Source organism: Penicillium verrucosum (assembly GCF_028828655.1).
Source record: "Penicillium verrucosum strain IBT 35672 chromosome Unknown utg000001l_segment0_segment0, whole genome shotgun sequence".
NCBI lineage: Eukaryota > Fungi > Ascomycota > Eurotiomycetes > Eurotiales > Aspergillaceae > Penicillium > Penicillium verrucosum.
The window spans coordinates 12,031,212-12,055,601 of NW_026643210.1; the positions used below are offsets into that span (position 1 = coordinate 12,031,212).

Here is a 24,390-nt window from a genome sequence, read left to right on the forward strand (position 1 = left end):
CTCAAAAACATAAGCGCCTCTGCCGCTTCCTCATCCAGATCCGCCCAAGAAACTTGAACCATCAATCATATCCGCATTCAGAAACTGATCAAGATCATCCCTTTGCAAACCGGGTAGATCAGCAACCAAAGCCCCTAGCCATGAGTACTCTTCGGCGCTTGGAAATTCCTGCTGGGATGGCTCAGCTGGACTTTCTTGCTCCTCCATCTTCATGATGCCATTGAAGATCGTAAGGTCATCTTTCCTCCGCTGTTGATAAAGCATAACTAGCAAGAGAGCCGCACTCCACGCCTCTCTCATCGTGTTTGTATCGTAAGTAGATGCCACGAGCTTCAATGTCTCCATTGCATCGGGGAGCATCGCGAGCGATTGCCGTGTGTCCATCACGAGCAAGACACATATGATGTGGAAAGGTACGTTTGCCATGTGTTGCCAGGGATTACAGTTCCTGACCATACTGCGTGAGCAATCGAGTCCCTTTTTCAACAATGCTAAGGACTTTTCTGCGAGGTGAGGGGAGATTTCAAGTTTCTCTGTGTGGATTCTGCGCAAAATGCAAAGCACAAGATTGCATTGCGCCATGGCCGAGGGGGGCTCAGTGTGTACTCTTTCCAGGATTTGCGAAAGGGTTTCCCCTAGGTTAATCTCATCTCCGTTTGCCTTCCCTGGGTCTAGGCTTGCCGATAATGGAATAAGTCCCAACAGCTCATCCGTTAAATCGCCTTCGGAGGTTGATGGAAGCAACGGCATATCATTCTTTTGAAAGGAGACTCTTGATAAACCAAGATCGTACGATATCCACATATTAAGATGTAGTGCCACGCCGAAGAGTCGTCTTCGGATGTTTGGATCAAAGTCTGTGCCGATACTGCGCGGAAATACTGAATCACTGGACTCTAGGTGGAAACCTGCAGCTTCCACCAGATGCATCAACTTCGAGCTCGCCATCCATGTTGAGTGCGGCAGATCTGTCATTCGCATGTAAACGACTCGCAATGTCCATCCAGTCAGAAGGTCCACAGGAGGAGCACCACACAGAACGTGCGTATCGAGAATAGAATGTGCCGATCCGATGAGATGTAATTCGGTGATGGTCATGTTTCGTTGGGAAAACAAACAACCTAGTGCGGCAACACCACCGATAACACTGTCGTATAGACCAGAAAGCGCAGGAGACTGCCACCTAGCCTCCAGTCGCTCAAAAAATTGAGAAGAATCGATAAAGCCATAACAAAGACCAATCTTAGCGAAGTAAACCTGAGCGAGGGCCCTCATGTGCTCTAAGGACGTGATATCTGTGATTGGCAACACAGGGCATGCAGCCTGAGATTCAGTTGGCAGTTGTCGCTTTCCAACATTCCAACCAAACAGACTGAGTTTTGGAGCTTCCGCAGGATCGATATTCAGGCCCATCCTCCGAACAAATGCAGCACCGGAGTTTGCCCACAATTGACGATCCAGCCCGTGTGTATCCACCAAGTTAATTTGCTGTGGGGGGCTTGGCGAGGCAGTTTCATTTGGGGGCTGTTGGGAAGCACGACGCCTCTGTCGTGGTTGACGATTATAATGGCAATCGTAGCCCCATTCACGACAAGTGTTGCAAGGCTCGGTGCCATCACATTTTCTTTTCCGCACCCGACATGTCTCACAGGCAAATTGGACGCGCTTTCGCTTCAAGTCGGGTTGTGACGTAGGTTGTGACATAGCTTCGAACAATAAGCAGTACCTGTGAGATCCCGCAATTTCCGAGAGGAATGAGGGATACTAGTCAGGGCGGGTATTGCGGAGGAGATGAGTGTGGGGGAGAGGTGAGTGAGTGGGTCCAAACTGTCCGGTGATGCCTGAGGCCTCATTCAATGTTTGCAACTTTGGACTGTCATGTGATTAACAGCACCATTATTTACAGTCTCATCTTTGTTGAAGTGAGAAAAATCCAAACTCCTATTTCTCTAGTCTTCATGGTGATGATGGCTGGTTTCCCCTTCTGCTGTGAGATATTGTGAAGGCCTGATTTTGTTGCTTTGCCGTGACTACGATTCTTCTTACGAGACTTATTGGTTGGCTATTCTAAGCTATATGTTGGGGTATGTCGACGGTACTGATATTTTGGATGAAAACAAGCTTTAAGAAGGTTATACCATGCCCTCAAGCAGGGAGATCCTGAGATGTATTCAATACTGAATGAGCTCCGAATTAGCTTGATTGAAGAGTGTCCCAATGACTCATATCTCAATCTTTCGGTTTGAACAATCGAAATAAATATAATTTGCAACTCAAATTCTAGATTTTAACCGTCTTCTCACAATAAAATCCTTCAGATTGAGAGAAGTATTAACCTCTTTGGTTTGAGGTCACTGTTTTCCCAGTTTTCAAGTCTTGAGATCGACAACCATAGCGTGGGTTGATGGGCAGAAATGAGTAAACACGACGACCTTGCGATCAGGCTCCGAGCGCGAGATATACTCAATTCCTTGCTTCAGCCACACTAGATCGACATGGTGTGCATCTTGATAGACTTCGATGGTCCAATCATGAATGTACTTTATAGTTGCGGAACGAATGCGGAATGCGGATATTGCGGAACTACCGATTGTTGTGACGTCGACGAAAATGCCTCGGTAACTCCGAAGCACCACTCAAGCTTGCTCCCACACATCTGATCGCATGCTAATTGTCACTATCTTCTTGTAACATTAACCAAATATTTGGCGACCGTGTTGAACACCAAACCATGGCGACAAGCTTGTTATCGCGATACCCATGGGTATCTAGTCCATTTGTGGTCAGCGCCCCTATGAAAGTAATGTCCGGTCCAGCACTGGCAGTGGCCGTCTCTCGTGCTGGTGGACTGGGATTCATTGGTCCCGGTGCCAAAACACAAGACACAAGTGATGATCTCGAGAAAGCATCATCGCTCATACGCCAAGCGACCAGCACAGTGCCAACTCCCGGCTCGACACTACCTGTCGGCATAGGATACCAGCTCTGGGGTGATGACATCAATGTAGCCGTCGCCGCTATTGAGAAGCACAAACCATGTGCCGCCTGGCTATACGCCCCACGACAGGGACCCAAGGAATACGACGACTGGTCTAGCAAGATCCGTCAGGCATCGCCTGATACCCAAATCTGGATTCAGATTGGCACTCTGAAGGAGGCAAAGGAGCTTCTTCAGAACAGTGAGCGACCAGATGTTGTTGTTGTGCAAGGGGCTGAATCCGGCGGTCACGGTCGGGCGAAAGATGGAATGGGGCTTATGGCGCTATTTCCCGAAATAGCAGATGCCATGGCAGGTAGCCAAATTCATTTGTTCGCGGCTGGCGGGATTGCAGATGGACGCGGTGTTGCCGCGGCGTTGTGTCTTGGAGCTTCGGGCGTGGTGATGGGCACTCGATTCCTGGCTGCCAGTGAAGCACGCATTAGCCGGGGTTACCAGGACGAGGTTGTGCGTGCAGTCGATGGTGCAACCTCCACCACGCGTACGCTACTGTATAATCACCTCAGGGGCACCTTTGGGTGGCCAGAGGAATACAGTCCCCGAACTATCTTCAACAGGTCATTTGTTGAGCAGCAGGAAGGGAAGTCTTTCGAGGAACTGAAAAGGCTTCATGATGAAGCTGTTAAGACGGGCGATAAGGGTTGGGGACCTGAGGGGAGACTAGCGACATATGCGGGGGCCTCTGTGGGACTGATACATGATGTGAAAGCTGCGGAAGATATTGTTTATGAGATTCGAGAGGATACATTGGAAAGAATTCAGCGACTGAGTGCTTGAGAGGAGTAATTCAACCGACTTTGTAGCCTAAAGCTGGGCTGAGGTTTGATTAAAAGAAAATACTTTCTCTGTACATCAGATCTAATGAACAAGTTGAGGTTAATCCAACTTATAGCACGGTCAGAGGGAAATTTTTCTCATTGCCAGTAAATCTCAATTATTCTCAGTTAACACACATATTACCCAGCTAGAATCCAGTTCCTACATCAATTTCAATACCGTTTCATCCAAGCTTGATATCCCTCACAAAGACAATCATTGGCGACTTATCACTGGCATAAATTGGTCCTGCAAACTCCAGAGCAACATTGGCTGCCCGATACACAACCCATATTATTCAGTGCACAAGTATCATCCCACTCACAGTACACGTTAGTCTCATGTTGAAGGCTGCACGACATACGCTCGGCGCAAGGCTTTTCAGCAGAGCACTGCATACCGCGAACATCCTCATCTTTCATACAGACCATTTCGACCATGGAAGTTCCAAGCGAATTCAGAACACGGGTAGGACGACACTGCATGCCAGAAGGACAAACAGAGCCCCGCACACAACGCAGGTTCTCTGCGGCAGCTATGCACATTCCACTCTGACAATGACCCGCGACACATTGGCCGTCCTCCTTGCAAAGGGCGCCAGTTACAGAAGTTCGCTGGCAGGTCATGGAGCTTGAAGAGCAGTACATGCCATAATCTGGGTGGGTTGATTGACAGTTCATTCCACCGGAACATCTGTCATTGGGGCAGCTGCTTGGACTCTTGGTGGACACATGATCACTTGAGAAGATATGTCCTTGTCTATCGGCAGGGGAATGTACCGTCATGCATTTAATGCTTCTGACATGTTTGCCAACGCTACCGCCATCGCCAATAGCTTGTCTGAGCAAATTCGCATGGGGTCGGGTGAATGTGAATAGCTCATTGTTGCAAGAGTTGTCGCTAGATGGTTTAGCACTAGATATTTGTAGTCAGAGGCTTTTCGCTTACAGGTACATTGAGCACATCATGTCTTGCTTGGCCTCGGATGAACATGGGACATATACTGATCCAACATTCATGCGGCTAATACTTTGGTTAACAAAACTTCATAGTGATGCGAAGAATATTCAACTTACTACTCGGACATTTTGTCCAAATTCATGCAATTTCCATCAGACGGAACGAGTAATCCTTGTCGGCCGGCATTCATTGCAAAGTCGTTCTCTTTGAAAACCATGGCCTAGATAAAAAGTAAACAAATTGATCGGGTGTGAGCACACTCCATAGTCGTACCTGATTAGAGACCATCATGACCGGGCTGGCAGCTAGTGCCAAAGGCACAAGTGCGAGAATCTTGACAAAACTAGACATATTGTTTGTTGAATTCAATTGTTTGGAATAGTCGATGGTGAATGGTGGATTAACTGGTGGATGAGAAGCCATCTTTATACTCGAATTTGCTATCCGGGTGTGCTACTTTGTCTCTGATTTGTACATATATTATGTGTTCTTTTCCCTTTTGTGTTGCGATACAAAGATTTAGGCCCTTGTCAAATCTGCATGTCTTCTGATCTAGATATTCATCTTGATTCGCCGGAGAGCCGGCATCATCGGGGAAGATGGATAGACCCAACGGTCAAACGGTCAACTCACTTAAATTTCATGCCGTGTAACTTCGTAGCTGTGGCTTTTTCGGACTAGACCATTAAAAAAATATCATCCAAGTCTTGTCTTCAAATGTGCAACCATAGCCCATACCAGTATGTTCAACTCGATCTCAATCTCAGTCCCGCACCTCCAACATTGATTGATGTCTCAATTTCAAGGTTGTACACATGCGTGTACAGATAATAAGGACTAACTAGTGTATGACAACCTTATGCATGTATGTGCAACGGAGTTCTCAGCAAGATATACATTTCGCAGCTCCTCTAAAGGCAAATAAACTGAGACAGCTGTTCTACAAATGACATGCATATAAAATATCGAGAATTTTGTTTATTGGCAGAGAGGCTCTAGTCGACTATGGTTCCTCGTCCCTGTCACGAATGTGCGAGTGGCCATATATCTACCCACATACCTTGTATAGTAATCCATAACGCTCAGTTACACTAAACAAACCGCAGAATATGACTGATTTTGCAACACTTTCAATGTTGTGCCAGCGAGAGGTTTGCCATTAATGGCTTGCGTTCCCAAATATTGTAGGATTTCTGGATATTCCAAGCGGCTGAACTCTCGTCCATGGTCATATCAAAGCTCCAGAAGACCTTGGTCATAATTAGACGCATTTCTGCATAGGCAAGACTGTGGATAGACACGATTAGCCCGATCCCTAAAAATATCAAGGATCAAAACTTACTTTCTTCCAAGACAGTTACGGGGCCCAAGTGAGAATGGTTGAACTGCTGTCCGACTTGTCCGACTCGAAGCGTTTGTCTCTGCTATCCAGCCATCTCTCGGGGATAAACGAGTCGGCTTTGGTAAAATGAGACTCGGAATGGTAGGTAGAATAGTGGGCCCCAGACACAGAAACCTGTTGAAATCAATATACATAAAGATCAAACTTGGAAGAAGAAACATACGTTCTCTGGAACTATCAATGCACCCTCCTTAGGTACAACCCGCGGAATAATAGCCGGAACAGGTGGGTAAACCCGCAGACTTTCCTCGAGTGCTGCGTTCAGGTAAGTCAGTTGACCAACTCTCTGGAAATCAATATCTTCGTAAGAGTTGAATGATCCTCGGATTTCATCCACGAGTTTCCTATAGGCCAAAGGGTTTGCCATGATATAATAGGTGAACACGGAGAGTAGGCTGGCCGTCGTCTCACTGCCAGCAAGTATCAGCAAAGCTGCATTTGCTTCCGTCTCCCGTATGGTCATAGACCTGTCATCATTGTATCGCAAGATGTAAGTCGTAAATTCCGACCGCTCAACCTTGGTCTCCAATCGGCGATGAACTTTGTTCGTTGCAAAGTCACATGGAATCCCACCTGAGTAGCGTCTTAGTACTTTGCCATCGTGCATCTCGAAGTGCATTTGAGCGAAGGAACGCAGCATGATAAAGTTTAGTTGGCCTCTATAGACACCCTAGTGCTCTTGGGTAAATAGGAAATCATTTCCGTGGCCGCGGAGCTTGCAGCTCAGCTCATAGATCGGAGATCTGTGGAAGGTTCCAAGGATGCAACAATATACTAGGGTGAATCATATTACGTCTAAAGCTTTTACTCCCATCTCACTTTTTGTCCATAGTTTCAAGCATCTCAGGTCAAGATTCATAACGAGCCAAGGAAGTCCATCATCCAGGCCTCATCAATCTCATCCACAGGCATAACATCAGGGAGTACAGCATCAGACTGGATCATGCCGCTATTTATCCCATTATCCCCGGGCATATCTGAACGCCACATTTCCATCAATTTCGGCTCCCAGTTCATTCTCATGCCTTGGATCATTCTCAGCCCCTTTTCGAGAAGGTTCATTTCCCTGCTGTGGTCGAAAGTGATATAGTCTGGACACCTTCTGATGATGGCTTCGTTTTTGTTCAGATATTCGAGGATATTTGCGGTGTCTCGGACCATACTTTGGGACCATGCCGGGTCTTCCAGGACGGTGAGCCGGTACAGGCTGACAATTCCTCGAGTGAATTGGAAAAAGATTATACACGATAACTGCAGGTACTCCTCTGCTTCAAATTCTATCCATACATCTAGCCAGCCTTTTGTTGCTCGGAGGGTCGTGTAAAGGCTGTCGAGGCGCTGGGGATCAGGCGAATGTGAAATGCCGGGGGTGCCTATTGATAATTCGTTGATTATGATTTCCGCATTGTAAAGAAACAGCAGAATGACTCCTTTTGTGTTGTTAGTCATGGGTGTGGAGAGTCAAAAGGGGTAGAAGCGTACTGTGATGTTGAAGGTGAGGCGGAATTTGGCCCTTCACTGTGTCTAGTTGATTTTTGAGGCTATCCAGATAGAAGGGCAGTGAGATAAAAACCGCACCATCCCGCCGCAGTTGATAAACTCTGTCTAAGACCAAATGGATCTTGACTAGCGCAACCAAAAGCTCATCCTGGGGACACTCTTTAGCCTCGGTGAGTATTGAAAGACTTTCTTCCATGTGCGGTGTCCAGCGCATAGCATCGATCCTAGATATTGCCAACGCGGCGCTGGTAGTATAGCTGTTAATTATTGTTTAGAGTGTTTCTTTGGGCATTTACTATTCACCTTGATGAAATCAAGTAGCATCCCAGCACAGCCCTCCTTTCTTCCAGTGTTCTGGCTGCGGGTGGAGCTTGCTTCATTCCAATGGCGTCTTTGAAAGAACTCATGGCCGAATAATCATTTGGGCCATTGATCCCAAGCTCGGCGACAACTGCCATTAGGATGTGTGCGTAGACATTTAAGAATGGCCTTTTGGTGTATGAAACCCTGCAAAGAGAATTGTAATGAGAAAAGTGGGTTTTGTAAGGGTGTCTTTTTTCTTCTCACCATGATACAAAAGTCATGATTCCAAGGAGAAGATCCATGCTCGGCACAAGGTCAAGCATGACTCTCTGATGAATATGGTTGGTTATTCTCCCGAAAGAGTCGCCTTTTTCTGGGTTGTTAAATGTGGTGACTTCCATAATACATACCCAGAAGAATGGATATTGGTGTCGTAATTGGTCAGAGGTCATACTATCAGGAATGTATACAAAGGGGAGATATTGCAAGTTCCGAGTGCGGAAATGGTCGAGGCACTTCTGAGCCATGGCGGGCGGGACGTAGATCAGGGACAAGATCTCCTTATCATACGAAGGTAGAAACCTTGCAGGATATTGTCCTTCTTCGGCAGCCGAAAGAGAAGAGACACTGGGTGGGCTTTGAGTGGTTGGTGCAGATTGACTTGGATCATGCCGTGAACCCTGTCCTAGGTTTGCAGGTTGCCAATCTGGAAGACCAGGGGGAACACCCCTCTTTTCAAATTCGGACATAATCCAATCAAGTTTGGCCTCGAGATGAGCAGTACTAGAACCCGACGGTTGCTTATTGCGCTTGCGGACTGTCTGCGCAGGCCGGCATTCTTTGTTTAGGCGCTGGCATCTACCCATGGTGTGCTTAGTCCGGGCTATTGCCCACTGTCTAGTAGTGCCACTCACCTTTCGCAGCCAGTACCAGTTGTGAGAAGAATACACTTGCACTTGGCACGGGAACAGTTCATACATGTGCGGCCATATGGTGCAGGGGTCCCGGCTGGGATTTGAGCGGATTCCATCCCGATGCCCGGTGGGATTCGGGATTGGAAGATTAGGTCGATTAGGGTATCTCAGAAAGACGTAAACCGTAATACGGACTAGAATGATAGCAAATAACGGCAATGTACCTCTCCCTCATCAGGATTGGAATCTAAAAGGAGAAAAGAAATAAGGAAAAAGGAGAGAGTTGCCCCAAACAGCTCAAAGGAACAAAGAAACACATCTGGGCCGTCGGAGTTGGGAAGATGCGAAATCCGGCTGACTCAGACGATCCACTGGACCTGGCCAGCCCTACTTTGTACTTTGTACTCCACGTAGCCCTGGAGTATAAGCACGACTCTGTTAAATCTCTTCTTAATATAGTCTAGGGTGGCTCTAAGAAGAGGGAAATATCTGGATCATACAAAATATAGCTTAGCAAGGCGAAAATCAAGTTTCACTTGTTTTCAATACCTCATGGACTGTTGATAAAACACATCTTGAAAGAGAATCCCGGTCAGTAGAGAGAAATACCTCATTCAGCATCGTCGAGTGCTGAAACAGATTGGTTATTTTAAATGTGAACCATAAGCATTCCTTCACCAAACCTTGACATAAGCGGTTTCTTCTTGCTTTTGACGGGGTTAACCAGACAGTGCACGGTGCCATCAAACCAAATATAAGGTACTAGTTATATAACTATGTAGGTAGTGGACCTCGGGGATGTATTCCTTTGCAGTCCCATAGAAGTCCACGGTGCCAAACGTTACTTAGATTTGAGGTAGTTTATCCCAGATATATAACAACAGAGATTATACCAATAAACCTCAGCCTCACCATCACGTGCGTAAGCAAGGATATCTATCCTATGTAGTTAGGTAGAACCCCCCATGTTTACCCTGACATCTTCAACCTCACAACCGAAGGGTCTACAATAGAGAGAGACACTGATATATATACGGGAAAGGGATCAGACGCCTTCGTTATGTCCTGCAATTTCAACTGCTCAGCTCCCAGCCCCACCTTGTCTGAAAACAGCGATATCACTGGTATTGGGGTATGAGTTCCCCTTCACACGTTTCACTTGGTTTCTCTTGTTGGGCATGGACGCATCTCACCTTTTTAGATCATTATCAACAATATCGTGACTGCCGGTTTCGCTGTAGTGGTCATTCTCCTCCACTACTTCGCCATTTACGATACAACCCACGACCCGTTTCAGAAAGATGGTCAAACACCAGCAACTCCATTTCGACCTAACCCGATAGACAAAAGCATCTTAACTAACCTCAGATTACTCCTAAGAGGTATACCTTTCGTCAAAAACCCCAGCAAAAAACTCGCAGACTTCTTACTGAAGGTGGGTTAATTCTCATGAGATCAAGTCAGTGAATCAGGAATTGATTAAAAACAACTTCGAAAAAAACAGTTCATCCGAGCATTGAGCGACATACAAATCGTGACAGGCTTCTCCATCCTGATCAGCGGGTTTCTCCAGCTCAGATGCGGCCTGTCAACCTATCATTGGCAAGTCGTCGTCCACTTGGGCTGGCTTTCCTGCCTAACTCAGTTATCCTGCTTAACCCTTCTGCGCAACCATCTCCACGATCACCCCACTGAAAGGGTATTGAGGTTGTTAGCAGTGGGTGTATTAGTTATACTGTTGATCGTGGGACTTAGTTTCACCGGAAACTATCATTGGGCTTTTGACGCAGACAATGACAACCATCCGACTCTCAGTGACCATGCAATCTGTTATATGCGCCCCCATCCGGGAATCAATTCGGCGTTCTTGTCGATGCCTTACTTGATGATCTTGATGATTTTTGGATTTGCTTCGAGGGTGATTAACCTCTACGATACACTTTCAGTTGGTATTGTTGGACGAGCCAGAACATTTCTTGCACGACCCATACGAAAGTTGGTACATATTGTGTATGACTGGACCGATGTGAATGACTGGAGAAATGTGTCTAACTGGAGCGGCGCATCGGGCTCACCACGGAGTCTGAAATTAGTGCTTTGCTATCTTCCTCTCTTATCTGTCTACTTCACGTGTTTGGTGCTCGTGGATATATGGGATTCTGCTATTGCAGAGGTCAGATATCTTATATGGGACGTGTGTTGGTTATATCTCATGTTTTCTGACTTGACCTTAGGTCGGCTGGTTAATTGTTGCCTTTGCATATGGTATTGTCCGACTGATAAGGACAATATATCGACCGGAACAGATAGGCCTCGAGGCTTCGTTGACTGGTATCAATGATTGGTCGTTTGGCCAAGTTTCTTCTGTGGTGTTACTGGCCGCACCGCTCATCACAGTCATCGAATATATCCAGGAAGGTGAGTCAAGTTCTAGTGGTTATTTATCTAGGATCAACTAAGAGGTCTAACACTGTCGTAGAAGATGAGCCTCGCGGACAAGATGAGACCCCCGCAAAAGATGAGACTGGCACACAGGATGACGAACAATCTCTCTCTAACGACCAAACCGAACCCCCGTCCGAACTCCCTTCTACTCACGCAGAGGATGAGACTCACGTTCAAGATGAATCACAAACTCCCACTGACGGTCAAACCGTACCCCCGCTCGAACCCCGTTCTATATCAGACCTAACCACTGTGGACCTCAACGACCCCGACAATGATTGGGTCTCCCACCTCAAAATATCTGATCTGATCGCTGTACATATAACCAGGTTGGCTGGTGCGGTTATCCTCTGGGCGGCAGAGGGTGATCCTTTCACCAATACGAACGAGATATTCTTAGACTTCCTCCTCTCGGGTCTTTGGATGTTTGTACTCATTTTTTGCTCCTTGATGATTGAGACTGCATTTGCGGACAAAAGATCTGGTCTTACCCTCCTTCTAGAACAAGGTGTGAAGATATACAGCATCGCGTTTACCAGTTTATCTCTCCCCATTTGGGCGAAGTTTGCTTATTGCCTCCTGCCACTCCCCATCGTCGGTGTTTTGGCGTATCGATTTTGGTGCTGAGTGGGAGCTGGTCGTGGTACTTGACTCCAAATGGTAATATAAAGAAGTCGGTTCAGTGTTGGTCTTCATTCATCAGATTATGGACTTCCGTCTCTTTTTTGGCCTTTCAAACCGCACTTTCTCTGCGCGCTCCTTGGTTGTGTTGCAAATATTAATCAGAGAACACTAGTTTGCTCAGACGATAATGAGACAATGTCGATTACATGTACTTATGTTAAAAGGGTTTCATGGAGATGCTATCGCATCCTAGTTTATCTTTGGTGTCAAAGTAGACAAGGTGTCCAGATGCCATTGGTGCCGCGAACCCGAGTAAACGGGGCACGGCTGTAGACTAGGTGATTCGAAATGACAGGTTCAAAAGACCAAACAGAGATATCACAAATTTCCACCAAGATACCAAACCCAGAGAAATCCGAGTCCAGCCGGTAGTTCCGACATTGATCTATCCCTTATGTATTCTTCATTTGATCCCCACCACAAAGCCCCCAGTCAACCCGACGCCTGAAGCCTGCTACTCACAGCCGCTCAGTAGAGATAATCTACTGCTCGGTCTGGAAGTAGTTGAGGAGAACGGAGCGCTCCTGGGACTCCTCACCCCAATCCTTGACAACGACGCAAGAGCAGTTGACAACCTTGCGGGCGTTACCCTCACGGTCGAGAGTGCCTGGAAAACAAAACGTTAGGAAATACACCCCTAAAACGAATATCATGTATCGAGATCGCGGGGAAACTTACAGAGACCGACCCACTCGCCGAGCATCTTTCCGTCGGGAACCTTGATGAGGGGGATCTTGTGCTCGGAGCAGAGAGCGACAACGAGCTTCTTGTAAGCCTCCTCCTCGCAGCCCTCGTTGAGGACACACATGTGGGCCTCGCGGCGGTCGAGGGCCTTGGCGGCCTCACGGAGACCACGGGCAAGACCGTCGTGGATCAGGGAGACGCGCAGAACACCCTTGAGGGCGTCCAGGACGGACATCTGGCCGCTGCCGGCATCGGCAGAAACCTCGACCTCCTCAGCGGGGGCGATGGGGGATGTGGGCTCTTCTCCGTCCGACTAGAGCATCATGTTAGTATCGTGGGTTTATAGGATTCCATTGCTTGGATCGTTGTCATGGCTCTTTAGACTTGGAATTGGACTGGATCGGCGCAGCATAGATAAGAGGGCCGACGAGGGGTAGCCTCTAGTGCGGCGACGCAATCGCTGTCGCCGGCCATGTCCATTCCAGGGTCTCAATCGTCGTGATAAGATCCGAGGCGGGCGTGGGTATGGTGTGAATGTGATTCACAGATATGAAACATACCATTTTGTTGCTTGTTGTGCTTGAAATCGGATGATCCTCGAAGAGTAGAGTTGTTGGAGAGAGAAATTAAGAGGTGATGCGGGCGGCGTGAAATTTCCCGCTATTTCGACTTTTTCGGCTGTGTGTGCCCTACGATTATGTCATGTAGTCCCCGCAAACGTAGTCACGTGATATTTACGTCTATACAATGAATGTAAATGCGCCAAATCTTGTTGGATGGCGCTGGTAATCTAATCTTGAGATTTCCAACGTAGTACGGGGTTTCCTACCTTACTACAAATACCTACATGTATCTTTATCAGGGAGGATTGTGTTTGAACTTGGTATTATTGACACAGACAGGTATGCATGATTACATTCATGATCACAGTGACTACTAAACCACAGCAAACCCACCAAATAACAGTAGAATCATCACTGAACGCAAGAGGTATCATAATCGTACAATCAGAATCCACCCTGTACACCGATTCGCTGAATTGCTAACATCGCGCCGGGGTCTGCGAAAAGACGCTGAAAATGAAACTAGACGTATGTACTAGACCGAGAAGGGCCATAACCATTGAGCCCGGTGCCGTTGATTTCGACTGAGGTTTCCGGGCCATGGCCATTGAGTTGGGGAGTGATGAAGCCTGTGTCAACCATCGGCGGCTCCGGATCAACGTGCATGTTCAAGAACTGCAATTCTAGGCCGTGCAGGTGAGGGATGTGTGGGACGAGGTCGGTGAAATCAGAAAGCTAAGGGACTTATTAGTGGTGAAGCATAACCTGCAAGGCTCAGGAAACTTACTCGGATCCAGAAGACATGCTCCATCTCGAAATACTTGGGGCGCGTGTCACAATCCTTCTGCATGATCTGCCCGATGCTCGAGCTTTGGAAGCCAGCATCGTCCGAATGAGTCAACATGCGACGAGTGACTCGCCACAGATTTACACGTTGAGTCGGTGTCGCCTTTCGCTTCTCCCAGCTGGCGTATTGCGAAAGTTGCAGATCATTGGTGGCCAGGAGAGGCGCAACCAAGTAATTCGGGATCCATTTCTCGTCAGCGACATCCACACCACAGCTAGGATCGAGTTGACGGGTGAGAGCAGTAACGAGAGGCATGAAAGACTTGAGCCAGTCATGGCTTTTCGCACGGGGGTTGTTGGATCCCACGAGGTTTGCTGCAACACGAAGGCGACTAGGAAGAGCCTCACGGCGTCGTTGCTCTGCTGCCTCCCGATCGCGGCGCATCTTGGCAGCTCGAGCCCGTTCTTGCTCCAACCGCTTCAGGCGATCATCTTCGGCTTGTTTGGCGCGTCGTTGTTCAACCTCCTTGCGTTTGCGCTCTTCCTCTTCGGCTTTTTCAACCTGAGCCAATCGTTCGGCTTCTTCCTTGGCAAGGCGATCGCGTTCGGCTTCGTCTGCAATGCGCTTTTCGTTCGCGGCACGCTCCTCTTGCGCTTTCTTAGCCTGGGCTCGTCGACGCTCATGGGCTTCGAGCTCGATACGTTTCGCCACAGCCATTGTGTCTTCCATGGGATCAGCTCTGGGCTCGTGTGCTTCTTTTTTTATATCGCCATTCTTTTTAACGGGATCATGACCGGGTGAAGTTGGGCGGGTAGGGGGTTTCTTGGAGGCGTCGGTGGGTTTGTGTGGCTGAGGTTCAGCACCTCGAGTATATTCCTCGTGGGGTCGGCGAGGATGAGGTTTGCTGGTATCATCAGGTTGCCTTGGCGCACCATGCGTAGCGCCAGAAGACTTATCTTCAGAGACAACCCGTCTCTTCTTTTTGCGCGCCTCAGGAGATAAGCGATCACCATCTGTGCCACGCGAACGAGATCGTTCCGGGGACCCATCAGCGCGAATGCGCTTCAAGGACAATGTGTTGTCGGGTGCTGTGTCAACACGCGGCTTCGGTGCCTCTTCGCGTCCAGAGAGTGAATCAGACGAAAAGAGACTTGGCCTGCGCTCCTGGGGGCGTCGTCCAGCAATGAGTCGTCTCTTTCGGATGTCTTCGTTGGGTGCCACTCCACTAGACTCGCTGTCTCGTCTGGCGGATAATGAAGATTTGGGTTTGGAGGAATCCAATGGTCGGGATAAATCGTGCTCTTTTTGACGACGTTTTTCTTTGGTTGAATCCATTTCTTTTAAATAATCGCGGTTTCGATTGGGGTTGGGGTTGGGGTTGGGACTGTTGTTTTTCCTACGCGCGACGGGGGAGGAAGACCCTCTGCGTGGGGGACGCCTCTCCTCATTCTCGTTCCCACGCGAACGGCGCGGTGAGTCGTCTTTCCGACCCTTGTCAGAACCTGCAACCCTTTCATACGCGTCCTTCAGAATTTGATACTCGTCCTCCCAGTTCTCACCCTGTCGACCCCGAGACAGTTCAAAATACGTCCTTTCTTCAAACAACCGTCGAGTTGGGTTGAATCCGGGTTGGTTTAGGATAAGCTGGATAACAGCGCTGTTTCCTCGACCAATCGCAGCAAGCATAGGCGTGTTGTAGCCCGGCTTTTGACCACGCAACGGGTTCGGATCCGCGTCTGCATTACCCATCGCATATAAAAGAGAGAGGACATCGTGATGGCCACCCTTTGCTGCAGCAATCAAGGAAGCATTGTCGGCTTTCTGCAAAATATTCAGAATGCTCACCACCCCAGCCTCATCGCCTTTGGCAGCAAACTCTCGAAGGTTCTCAAATGTGGGTTTCGTCCACAGAAGGTCATTTCTCGTGGCTTCGCTTCGCCCACCCTTTCGTCGGTTTGCCGCGCCCACTGGAGGAGGGCTGCGCATCGGAGGCGAATCTCGGGGGCTAGCTACCGATCCTCTGACTGCTGAAGCTCGTCGGGAAGAAGGTTCCTTGCTCTCTGGTCTTGTATGTTCCTCTGAGCGTCGACCAGGCCGTAAATTGGCCTTGGCGTCAGCAAGGGCTTTCCGCATCTCTTCATATTCGTCATCATCTACAAAGGACGGAACCAACTCATAAGGCTCATCTCCTTCAGCATTCACAGTTCGTGGGTTTGCACCTGCATCAAGCAGAAGTTTAACCACTTCCACATTCCCGTTCTCCACGGCATCAATCAACGGGGTGTCTTTGTCAATGTTTTTAGTGTTGATCTCGCAGCCTGCGTCTAGCAGGAACTTTACGATTTCGGCTTCTCCAGCAAGCGATGCGATTTGCAGGGGGTGTTGCCTGCATTATCGGGGATATTAATGTCTTCTGGTCGTTCAGCATGGCGCATCATCACTTGATCATGCTTCCGGTCCGCACACGCCCGCGCAAGAGGAGTCCGGCCACTCTTGTCACGCAACTTTTTCGGTCCCATTTGCTTAGCAGGCGACGCGGAAGCACCGACTCCAGAGCCAAGCTTCCGCAGGTGCGCCGGCAGTGGAGAACCGCTTTGAGAGGAGGACGTCGATTGTCTATCTTCGGAGCTATGTCGCCCCGAGCCTGAGAGCACGGGGGTCGGCGCCTTCTTCGTGGGGAACTGAGAACCCGAAGCAGATCGTTGGTGAGATGGTCGGCTGGGTGAGAGTGATCGTGCGTTGGATGGAGGTCTTGAGAGGCGCGTATTATTTGTATGTTTGAGTTCCCGTACAGGATGGGATGCTGCGTGGGAGTGTGCGCGACGATGACCTCGTTGCTCCTCGGCACTGTCACTTAAGCTTCGCTTACGGAAAGCACGAGGTACCTCTGACGTACGGTCGATTCCATTGGCAACGCCTTCCGTATCTGGCATATGAGAATCATCGACCTTTTCAATCTTGACCACCGATGGCGAAATTGCTCGGTGGATTGGAGAAGGAGGGCTCCGTTCTTGTTCCCGTTCGCGTTCTTGAATGTCGCCAAACACCCGTGGTTTCTTTCGGTGATGTCCATCGATTCCGTTAGGTTCATGGCGACTCGGGTCGTGTTTGATATGCTTTCTTTTCTTCTCTGGCGACAAAGATTCTCGACCTGATTGGATTATGGTCTCCGCCTCCGAATCCGCCCTAGGACTAGGAGGCCCATCCTCCTCCCCTTCTGAATGTACACGTGTCGGTCCATCGCTGTCTACCCGTGGGTGAGAGTCTGCACGAGCTTTGCCCGGTGATAAAGGGCCAACAGGGTCTGGCTTTACTGTGGCAAGCCTATTCTGACCGACGTCCAGGGCAGCTGGTAAAGAGACTGCCTCGACATCACTCATAGCGATAGCACTCGAAGACTTGAAATGCCGCTCGTCATTTTGGGGGGAAAACGCGACCGACAAAACAACTGTGGTCGACAACGCCAGCAGTTGTGCGCGGATGCCGATCCTCAACCGCGGGTTTCACCCGCAAAGAGAGTCTTGAAACGTGGGCAATACCGCTCCGGGGGTACAGGAGCGATACGGGATAGTGGTCGAAGAAGTCCAGATATTGGATTTACTGGTATAGGTATATAGATCGAGGGTTAAATTCAAGGGTTGTTTTTCACTTGGGGGGTTGAATGGGGGAAGAAAGAGAAGGGAAGAAGAAAAGCGGGAAGGGAAAGGAATGGGACTGGGATTCATTGGGTGTAGGGCTCCTCACTGGGTCAGGTTTGGCCACAGTAGAATCATCAAGCTGCAGGGATTTTGACTACTCGTGCTTTTGTCTGAAGAGGGGTTGATGTTTGAGCTCTAACATTTTACTTGTTTTCTTTTTTTTCTTTTTTTTTCTTTTTTTCTTTATCTTTGAATGCACTGCACTTCCTGTTCTGACGGTCCATACGGGGGAGACGATACGACTGATACGATGATACGATGATACGATGATACCGTGAGAAAAGGGGGGCACTGACCTCTGGCCACTAACCCTAATTTGGAAGTTGCAAACTCACCAAACAGTCCTATCCAGGCTAGACCAAATGCGGCCAAGTGGATTTGCCTCAAAAAACTCGCCACCGGGTTATGTTGTTACCTACGGAGTACAACATAACTACAACATATATAATATTGTCCTTATATCTATAGAAACTAGAAAATAAGAAATAACATACAAAATACAAAATACAAAATACCTCTCTCTCTATGATCGACCCAAATTGCCCCCAAATTTTCCAATTCCCAAGCTAATCCCATAGCCGAACTACCTCTATCCTCTGTTGGCGAGAGCTGAAGGATCGGCGGGGGAGGGGGCTGGTTTTCTCCACAATAACCACCTCCCCTAAAACACCTCACTGATAATCATCACAATGACACTAAATTAGAAACAATACGAAACAAAAACGGGGAAAAGACGGAAAAGGGAGAGAGAAAAAAACAAGGACTCATTCAAGAGTCATGTCTCTAATCTCACAATGGGTTGATAACAGCCTGGAAGCCACCGGCATGGATGCCGTGGATGCTCTACGCGCGTTCTTCCTGCTGGCCGCCGCCACGGTACGATATGCCCTGTGATAGTTGGTGATAGTGAACACCACCTGCAGACGAACCCAACTAACGCCGACCCCTCGTATGCAGACCATCTCAATCAGTATCCCAACCTCATTACGGTCCCGCTTCCTCACCTATGGCCCACGCGCGACCCCGGCCTCGATCTCCACCCGCTCTGCACCACCTCGCGCCCAGAACCCCTCCACCGAGAGCAAGGGCTTCCTTGATTATCTTGCTACTTGGCAGGTGCCACATAGCTATTTCACCCATTTCTATGTTGCATCGGTCCTTTCGTCGGTTTTCTGGGTTACGCAATTGCTATCGCGGGGTGTGATGTTCCAAGCCATCGCATCCCGCGTTAGCGAGGATCATCAACGGCACTCCATGTCCCTGACGCAGTTGGTGATCTGTTGTGTGTTATTGGCTATACAAGGATCCCGGCGTCTATGGGAGTGCTTTGTCTTTTCCAAACCTTCGTCTTCACAGATGTTTTTTATGCACTGGCTGTTGGGCTTGGGTTTCTATCTAGCAGCAGGAATTGCAATTTGGATCGAGGGTTCAGGGACTCTGTTGACCAGAAATTTGACCATCGCTCATCTGCAGATGACCAACGCCCCAACTTTGCGGACTTTTTTCTTTATCCCGCTCTTCCTAATGGCGTCTGGTCTGCAGCACGACTCCCATCACTACCTATACTCGTTGAAAAAGTACACCCTCCCAGAGCATCCAATGTTCCGCGGTGTTGTCTGTCCCCACTATGGCGCAGAATGTGTTGTCTACTTGTCGTTGGCATTGTTGGCTGCACCGCGAGGTGAATGGATCAATAAAACTATGTTATCATGTCTGGCTTTTGTCGCAGTCAACCTGGGTCTCACAGCTCGGAATACCAAGAAGTGGTATGCGCAAAAGTTCGGCAAGGACTCAGTGCAGGACTGGTGGTTAATGATTCCCTATGTGTATTAATATGGAGCTAAAAAGAAAACTCAAAAATCCTGGATTTGCAAATGGAGTGATCGTTACTCCCCACCTGAAATCTTCAAGGTATTCCCCATCTTCACAACCTGAAGCACGTCCCTGTACGTAAGACTAGTTCTCATCTTCCGCTCGTACCACCCGCACTGGTACGGTTCCCTCTCCCGCAAGAGCTCCCAGTTGCAGATCGAGTGGGGGCCCAGATCCTCATCCCTCATCGTTTCCTTGATTCCATGCAGAAGATCTGTGTACATCTTACCCCTCAAGATCAGCAGACTTCGTCTCTCCTGCAAGATTCTGTATTGAGGTTTTCGATTTGTGTCGGGTATCCCGGCAACGTCTCTTCCGCCTTTGGCCAGTGTACCGCTTGCTTCCCTGTCGTCTTTGGTGTGTTTGTGATACAAATCGAGCACTATCGATGCTCCTAGGCTCACTGTCGCAACAAGGGGACGGTAGGCTGCTCCATCTTCGTGTGGCATGATCCCTTGTCCAGGCTGGTACTCGTTCACTAGGACATGGTTTGGGGCCTTGTGTGGTACACCGTTGAAGATACGCAATGCCTCAAACCGTGGCTCGATGATTGGCGATCTAAGCCAAGCTGGTAGGGGCGATGTGAGAAGGACATTACTCTTTGTCAGGGCTGATGGCCATGTTTGAAGCCTGCGGTGTGAGAGCTGGGTCCAGCGTGGCAGCGGCGCTGATTTTACCTGTGGATTGTTGCAGTGAGTGAGATCTGAACATGGATAAGTGACATGCAGCGTCTATGGATAGTCGGGAAGAAATGGCATAATCACAAGAACATATATTCGCCCAGTATCTAACATCAACAGTGCGAGGCATGGTTTCTAATAATATATCATAAGACAATCACTGGCACTTACCTTCCGGAGTAACCTAATCCTCCTCATCCTCTGTAATGAAGTCTGATATGTAGAATGCATCATCAGGCAAACTGGTGATGCGTGCAGCTTCAATATTGAATTCCATTTGCTTTCTAAGCTCGGAATGATACTAGATCGCTCCTATTCCCCGATGTTTGCTGGTTATTGACGAATGGTTGGCAGTGTGGACTAAGGCAAAGAAATAATGAATAGTTTGTAGAAAAACAAGATCTTACAGCATTCGAGCTAGGGATAATTCCATACATATACATCGCGCGTTAGAGTAGAGCGACATGCGTCCACGTCACACACCCGTTCTGCCTTACAACCTCAGGCAGCAATATCCCACCCCACATCAGCTCAGTCCGAACAACCAACGGCCGAAGCAGCGATAACAACATATTATTGAACACTCTCATCCACAATGGCCCCAAAGAACAACGCCAAAGCTGCCAAGGGCAAGGGCAATGCCTCTGCTGATGACGCCAAAGGCAAAGGTGGAAAGGGAGGAGCCGTGAAAGGCGCACAGTCGATTAACGTGCGACACATTCTTGTATGTTTTCTTGCTCTTCTCTTTCCAATCCTGGATCCTCAGTCCATGGTACTAGGAGCTGGTCAAATACTACTAGATTCTGTGGACAGGAGAAAGTATTGTTATATAGCTCATTCTAATCATGTCTAGTGCGAGAAACACGCCAAGAAAGAAGAAGCTCTAGAGAAGCTTCGCAATGGCACCAAGTTTGATGAGGTTGCTCGTGAATTCTCGGAGGATAAGGCTAGACAGGGTAAGTAAATATCTGAGGGACGAAATGAACAGAGCTGATTTCTTTTCTGCAGGAGGGTCGCTTGGATGGAAGACGAAGGGTGGGCTGGACCCTGCATTTGAAAATGTTGCCTTTGAACTTGAAACTAGCACAACAGGAAATCCCAAGTATGCTGAGGTCAAGACTGGGTTTGGATATCACATCATCATGGTTGAGGGACGGAAGTGAGCTTCTTCCCATTAATTATGCCCTCTAAAAGACAAACCGTCACAAGAATATACCCAAAAAGACCTGAGAAAATATGTAAAAGGAGAAGCCACTCAAAGGCTGTAAATTATTCTTTATATTTTGGAAATCTAAATGCTCTTTACGTGAAAGCTTATCTACAGAGCCAAGCAATACACCTCACAGCTCCTTCTTCGCAGCCTCAATCTTCGACTGCTCTTTCGCCTTCTTCTCCGATCTTTGTACCACCGCTTCAGCGCCAATGCCACCGAAGACCAGACTGATCCCCAACCACTGGCCACCGGACAGAGAATGTCCAAACCAGAAAACGCTGAGGAGCATAGTCAACATCTTACGTGTAACGGTGACAGTGACAAGCAGCAGTGAGGAGAAGCGAGATAAAGTGTGGAAAATGAAGAGCTGGCCAACAGCGCCGCATGCCGCGAACCCAAGGACATGTTTCAGCGCCTCTGGGTGGCGGGAGAGGAAAGACAAGGCACCAAACAGCTCAGTCTCAGTGGACGGGGGGATGGGGAAGGGAAGCAGGTTATGCAAAACCCCGCTCTGAGATAGGTGAGGCATGACCAGGAGGTATGCAGAAGTCAGAATGGTCGAGAGAACATTCTGAGCAACCATCATCTGAGGTCCAGTGAAGCGTGTGTACAGCTTGGGCGAGGAGAAGACATGGTCTTGAGTGGTGTTGGTCAAGCCATCCAAAAGGAGGTTGATGGACAACAAGAAGATGCCCCATCCGGAGGATCCAGACTGACCCTTGGCAGCGACTTTCTTGCTAGTTCCTGGGTGATGCAGACTGAAAGTTGCGACACCGAGAGTGACCATCAGGACAACACCATACTTGTACAACGGGTATCTCTTGCGGAAGATGGTCAGGTGCAGGACCATGACCGGGAGGAGCTTGCATGATTTGGCAAGAATGAAAGTCAGGTAGTCGATGTGTTGGAGACTAGCATAGCCGAAGGGTGACGCAAGTGACGAGGAGATCGCGACTAGAACCAGGGGGAAGATGATCCGGCGTGTGGGGAAGATAGATGGGATCTTTTGGCCTTTCGGGGTTGAAAACAGAAGGTATATAAAGCCGGTGACTGCCGCGAAGGAGGATTGGATCGTGTTCAGCACCAATGAGTAGGTGAATCGCTCCGTTGGAGGGTTTGGTTCGGCAACGGTTGCAGGACGAACGAGATAGCTGGTCGTCGTGATCGCCTCTTGTAGCACACCCCAGGAGAGGCTTTTGTCTTGTTAGTTTCTTTGGCTGGTCTTAGAAATCAGGCGAAACGCGGTCGAGACACTTACAATGCCGCATATATACCGAGAACGCAAATCACAAGTTGCGTCAGCCCAGGGCTGTCGACGACTGTTTCAAGGGCCGCTGGTGATTTTTCGGACACACTTCCATTTGCGGTGGATACTGTGTTTGTGTTGCCAGTTCCAGTATTTTGTGGCGCATCGGACTCTTCTGAGAGTTGCACTAATTGAGAAGGGGCTCTCTGGAGCGGCGCCGTTTGCTTTTGTCGCCCCATTACGACAAATTGGGGTGGAATTAAACTTGAAAATGCAAGGAACTCGAACAAGAAAAGACAATATAGAATATGTATGCGAAGCAATTGGAAAATGGTCCTTTGTCGAGGGTAGTCCTAGGTTGTCATGAGGGTCCTAGAGGATTCCTGAACTTGAAACCAAAAGAATAACAAGATGCCATGTGTTCTTACTTCACCTCGTCTATGATCACCACCCCACTTAGCTTTCTTTCTTTTTTTTTTAAAAAAAAAATTGAACTCAAGATGAAACAAGGAACGAACATGAGACACTCCTCAAATTATCACTTCAAATCTCTCATTAACCTTGGAACTTCCTAGCTTCTTATCTCAACTATACAATCCAATTGAGGAAAGCGGTGTACATAAATCAGATCTAAGCAGGCGGTGTGTCCAAAAAAAGTCCCGAGATTTACAGTCTCTCGATCAAAGCTCTCTCTGTTTAAGGCTGAGAAGACAAAAACCTCCAAGAAAATATCCATGATGGCACACTCACGGGAAGCCACCAAACGGCCCAATGCATCGGCGATCACTGAGCACATCACCGAAAAGGGCTACGATTCCCCCCACCTCGCAACATCTGCTCAAGTCCAGCACAACCTCGAGCACCAACACCTCTGGACCTCTATAATGGGATACGTCATTCCTGGACGAGTGGACGACTCAAACACATTAAGCAAAGACCCTCGGCAACCGCCAAAAGAACCAATTCCTCTGCTCTCCGGCTACCCCCCACACCGCGTGTACACACATCCAGACGAGCAGCTGTACATGCTAGAAAATGGGATCCGCGAAGATGACCTCGCACCAGAGCGCATATTTGTGGTTCCAACTACACAGGGTCAGCCGTGGACCTTGCGCCATATGGCTACTGTGTTTGACCAGCTTTCTGAGTTGAAGCAAAAGGTTGAAGAGCAGGATCGATCTGTCCATCCTACAAGCGTGCAGCCGGGAGCGGAGGGTCTGGATCCTGAAAAGGCAGAGAAATTGGCTCAGTACTATGATAAAAAGGAGCAGGCTCGTTTGACTGAAGAATGGGGCGCGCAAAGATTCTTGCTTGCTATGGTAGATAAGGGGATGGGTGGGGACGGGACGGTGGCGTACTATGTTGTGCATGAAGGCGAGGTGAAGCCAAGGCAGAACTGAGTGCGTGGCACTGGGTGGTTCTCGTATGTACACATTAATACCTATTGCATTCTTACCCCTCGCGGGTTAACGACATGATGTGACGAATACTCATTCAAAAGAGCAATGAATTGAAATTATCCGTGATATCCAGAGTACATTCAAAGCAACGACTTGCATGATATGCGCCGAAATTATACACAAGAAATTTTGTTGGCACATGATCAGCTAGCCACGGGGTATAGT

The 24,390-nt window shown here is 48.5% G+C and overlaps 13 protein-coding genes across 13 annotated transcripts; 5 read left to right on the top strand and 8 right to left on the bottom strand.

The window, feature by feature from the left end:
• Positions 1 to 30: 30 nt before the first annotated feature.
• On the bottom strand, positions 31 to 1,704 carry N7516_004421 (uncharacterized protein; the record flags this gene model as incomplete). The annotated part of the gene is made up of 1 exon (XM_057217141.1): positions 31 to 1,704. The coding sequence occupies one exon, from the start codon at positions 1,702 to 1,704 to the stop codon at positions 31 to 33; it is 1,674 nt and encodes a 557-aa protein (XP_057079024.1).
• A 1,027-nt stretch (positions 1,705 to 2,731) lies between these two features.
• Positions 2,732 to 3,775, top strand: N7516_004422 (nitronate monooxygenase; the record flags this gene model as incomplete). The annotated part of the gene is made up of 1 exon (XM_057217142.1): positions 2,732 to 3,775. The coding sequence occupies one exon, from the start codon at positions 2,732 to 2,734 to the stop codon at positions 3,773 to 3,775; it is 1,044 nt and encodes a 347-aa protein (XP_057079025.1).
• A 269-nt stretch (positions 3,776 to 4,044) lies between these two features.
• On the bottom strand, positions 4,045 to 5,125 carry N7516_004423 (uncharacterized protein; the record flags this gene model as incomplete). The annotated part of the gene is made up of 4 exons (XM_057217143.1): positions 4,045 to 4,714; positions 4,763 to 4,858; positions 4,891 to 4,994; positions 5,048 to 5,125. 4 exons carry the CDS (start codon positions 5,123 to 5,125, stop codon positions 4,045 to 4,047), a joined length of 948 nt encoding a protein of 315 aa, XP_057079026.1.
• Positions 5,126 to 5,904: 779 nt separating this feature from the next.
• Positions 5,905 to 6,816, bottom strand: N7516_004424 (uncharacterized protein; the record flags this gene model as incomplete). The annotated part of the gene is made up of 3 exons (XM_057217144.1): positions 5,905 to 6,061; positions 6,117 to 6,232; positions 6,340 to 6,816. 3 exons carry the CDS (start codon positions 6,814 to 6,816, stop codon positions 5,905 to 5,907), a joined length of 750 nt encoding a protein of 249 aa, XP_057079027.1.
• A 215-nt stretch (positions 6,817 to 7,031) lies between these two features.
• Positions 7,032 to 9,009, bottom strand: N7516_004425 (transcription factor domain-containing protein; the record flags this gene model as incomplete). The annotated part of the gene is made up of 5 exons (XM_057217145.1): positions 7,032 to 7,606; positions 7,659 to 7,933; positions 7,980 to 8,183; positions 8,244 to 8,837; positions 8,894 to 9,009. 5 exons carry the CDS (start codon positions 9,007 to 9,009, stop codon positions 7,032 to 7,034), a joined length of 1,764 nt encoding a protein of 587 aa, XP_057079028.1.
• Positions 9,010 to 10,766: 1,757 nt separating this feature from the next.
• On the top strand, positions 10,767 to 11,965 carry N7516_004426 (uncharacterized protein; the record flags this gene model as incomplete). The annotated part of the gene is made up of 3 exons (XM_057217146.1): positions 10,767 to 11,066; positions 11,128 to 11,311; positions 11,373 to 11,965. 3 exons carry the CDS (start codon positions 10,767 to 10,769, stop codon positions 11,963 to 11,965), a joined length of 1,077 nt encoding a protein of 358 aa, XP_057079029.1.
• A 482-nt stretch (positions 11,966 to 12,447) lies between these two features.
• N7516_004427 (40S ribosomal protein eS12) lies at positions 12,448 to 13,364 on the bottom strand. Its single transcript, XM_057217147.1, has 3 exons — positions 13,267 to 13,364; positions 12,701 to 13,019; positions 12,448 to 12,629 (listed from the first exon to the last, which is right to left on the bottom strand). Exons 1-3 carry the CDS (start codon positions 13,267 to 13,269, stop codon positions 12,505 to 12,507), a joined length of 447 nt encoding a protein of 148 aa, XP_057079030.1. The 5' UTR covers positions 13,270 to 13,364; the 3' UTR covers positions 12,448 to 12,504.
• A 427-nt stretch (positions 13,365 to 13,791) lies between these two features.
• On the bottom strand, positions 13,792 to 17,436 carry N7516_004428 (putative histone deacetylase complex subunit (Hos4); the record flags this gene model as incomplete). Its single annotated transcript, XM_057217148.1, has 3 exons — positions 13,792 to 14,004; positions 14,057 to 16,442; positions 16,523 to 17,436. The coding sequence occupies 3 exons, from the start codon at positions 17,434 to 17,436 to the stop codon at positions 13,792 to 13,794; spliced, it is 3,513 nt and encodes a 1,170-aa protein (XP_057079031.1).
• A 1,095-nt stretch (positions 17,437 to 18,531) lies between these two features.
• On the top strand, positions 18,532 to 19,587 carry N7516_004429 (putative 3-oxo-5-alpha-steroid 4-dehydrogenase; the record flags this gene model as incomplete). The annotated part of the gene is made up of 2 exons (XM_057217149.1): positions 18,532 to 18,630; positions 18,712 to 19,587. 2 exons carry the CDS (start codon positions 18,532 to 18,534, stop codon positions 19,585 to 19,587), a joined length of 975 nt encoding a protein of 324 aa, XP_057079032.1.
• A 53-nt stretch (positions 19,588 to 19,640) lies between these two features.
• Positions 19,641 to 20,749, bottom strand: N7516_004430 (uncharacterized protein; the record flags this gene model as incomplete). Its single annotated transcript, XM_057217150.1, has 3 exons — positions 19,641 to 20,357; positions 20,478 to 20,618; positions 20,714 to 20,749. The coding sequence occupies 3 exons, from the start codon at positions 20,747 to 20,749 to the stop codon at positions 19,641 to 19,643; spliced, it is 894 nt and encodes a 297-aa protein (XP_057079033.1).
• A 152-nt stretch (positions 20,750 to 20,901) lies between these two features.
• N7516_004431 (peptidylprolyl isomerase) lies at positions 20,902 to 21,469 on the top strand (the record flags this gene model as incomplete). Its single annotated transcript, XM_057217151.1, has 3 exons — positions 20,902 to 21,030; positions 21,160 to 21,262; positions 21,315 to 21,469. The coding sequence occupies 3 exons, from the start codon at positions 20,902 to 20,904 to the stop codon at positions 21,467 to 21,469; spliced, it is 387 nt and encodes a 128-aa protein (XP_057079034.1).
• Positions 21,470 to 21,646: 177 nt separating this feature from the next.
• Positions 21,647 to 23,004, bottom strand: N7516_004432 (UDP-galactose transporter HUT1; the record flags this gene model as incomplete). Its single annotated transcript, XM_057217152.1, has 2 exons — positions 21,647 to 22,712; positions 22,778 to 23,004. 2 exons carry the CDS (start codon positions 23,002 to 23,004, stop codon positions 21,647 to 21,649), a joined length of 1,293 nt encoding a protein of 430 aa, XP_057079035.1.
• A 498-nt stretch (positions 23,005 to 23,502) lies between these two features.
• N7516_004433 (uncharacterized protein) lies at positions 23,503 to 24,165 on the top strand (the record flags this gene model as incomplete). The annotated part of the gene is made up of 1 exon (XM_057217153.1): positions 23,503 to 24,165. The coding sequence occupies one exon, from the start codon at positions 23,503 to 23,505 to the stop codon at positions 24,163 to 24,165; it is 663 nt and encodes a 220-aa protein (XP_057079036.1).
• Positions 24,166 to 24,390: the final 225 nt, after the last annotated feature.

Bases quoted from the DNA above. Each gene is read 5' to 3' on its own strand.
- N7516_004427 (XM_057217147.1), bottom strand. The intron at 12,630-12,700 runs GTAAGTTTCCCC...TTTGTTTTCCAG, and splicing joins CGGCGAGTGGGTCGGTCTCT to GCACTCTCGACCGTGAGGGT.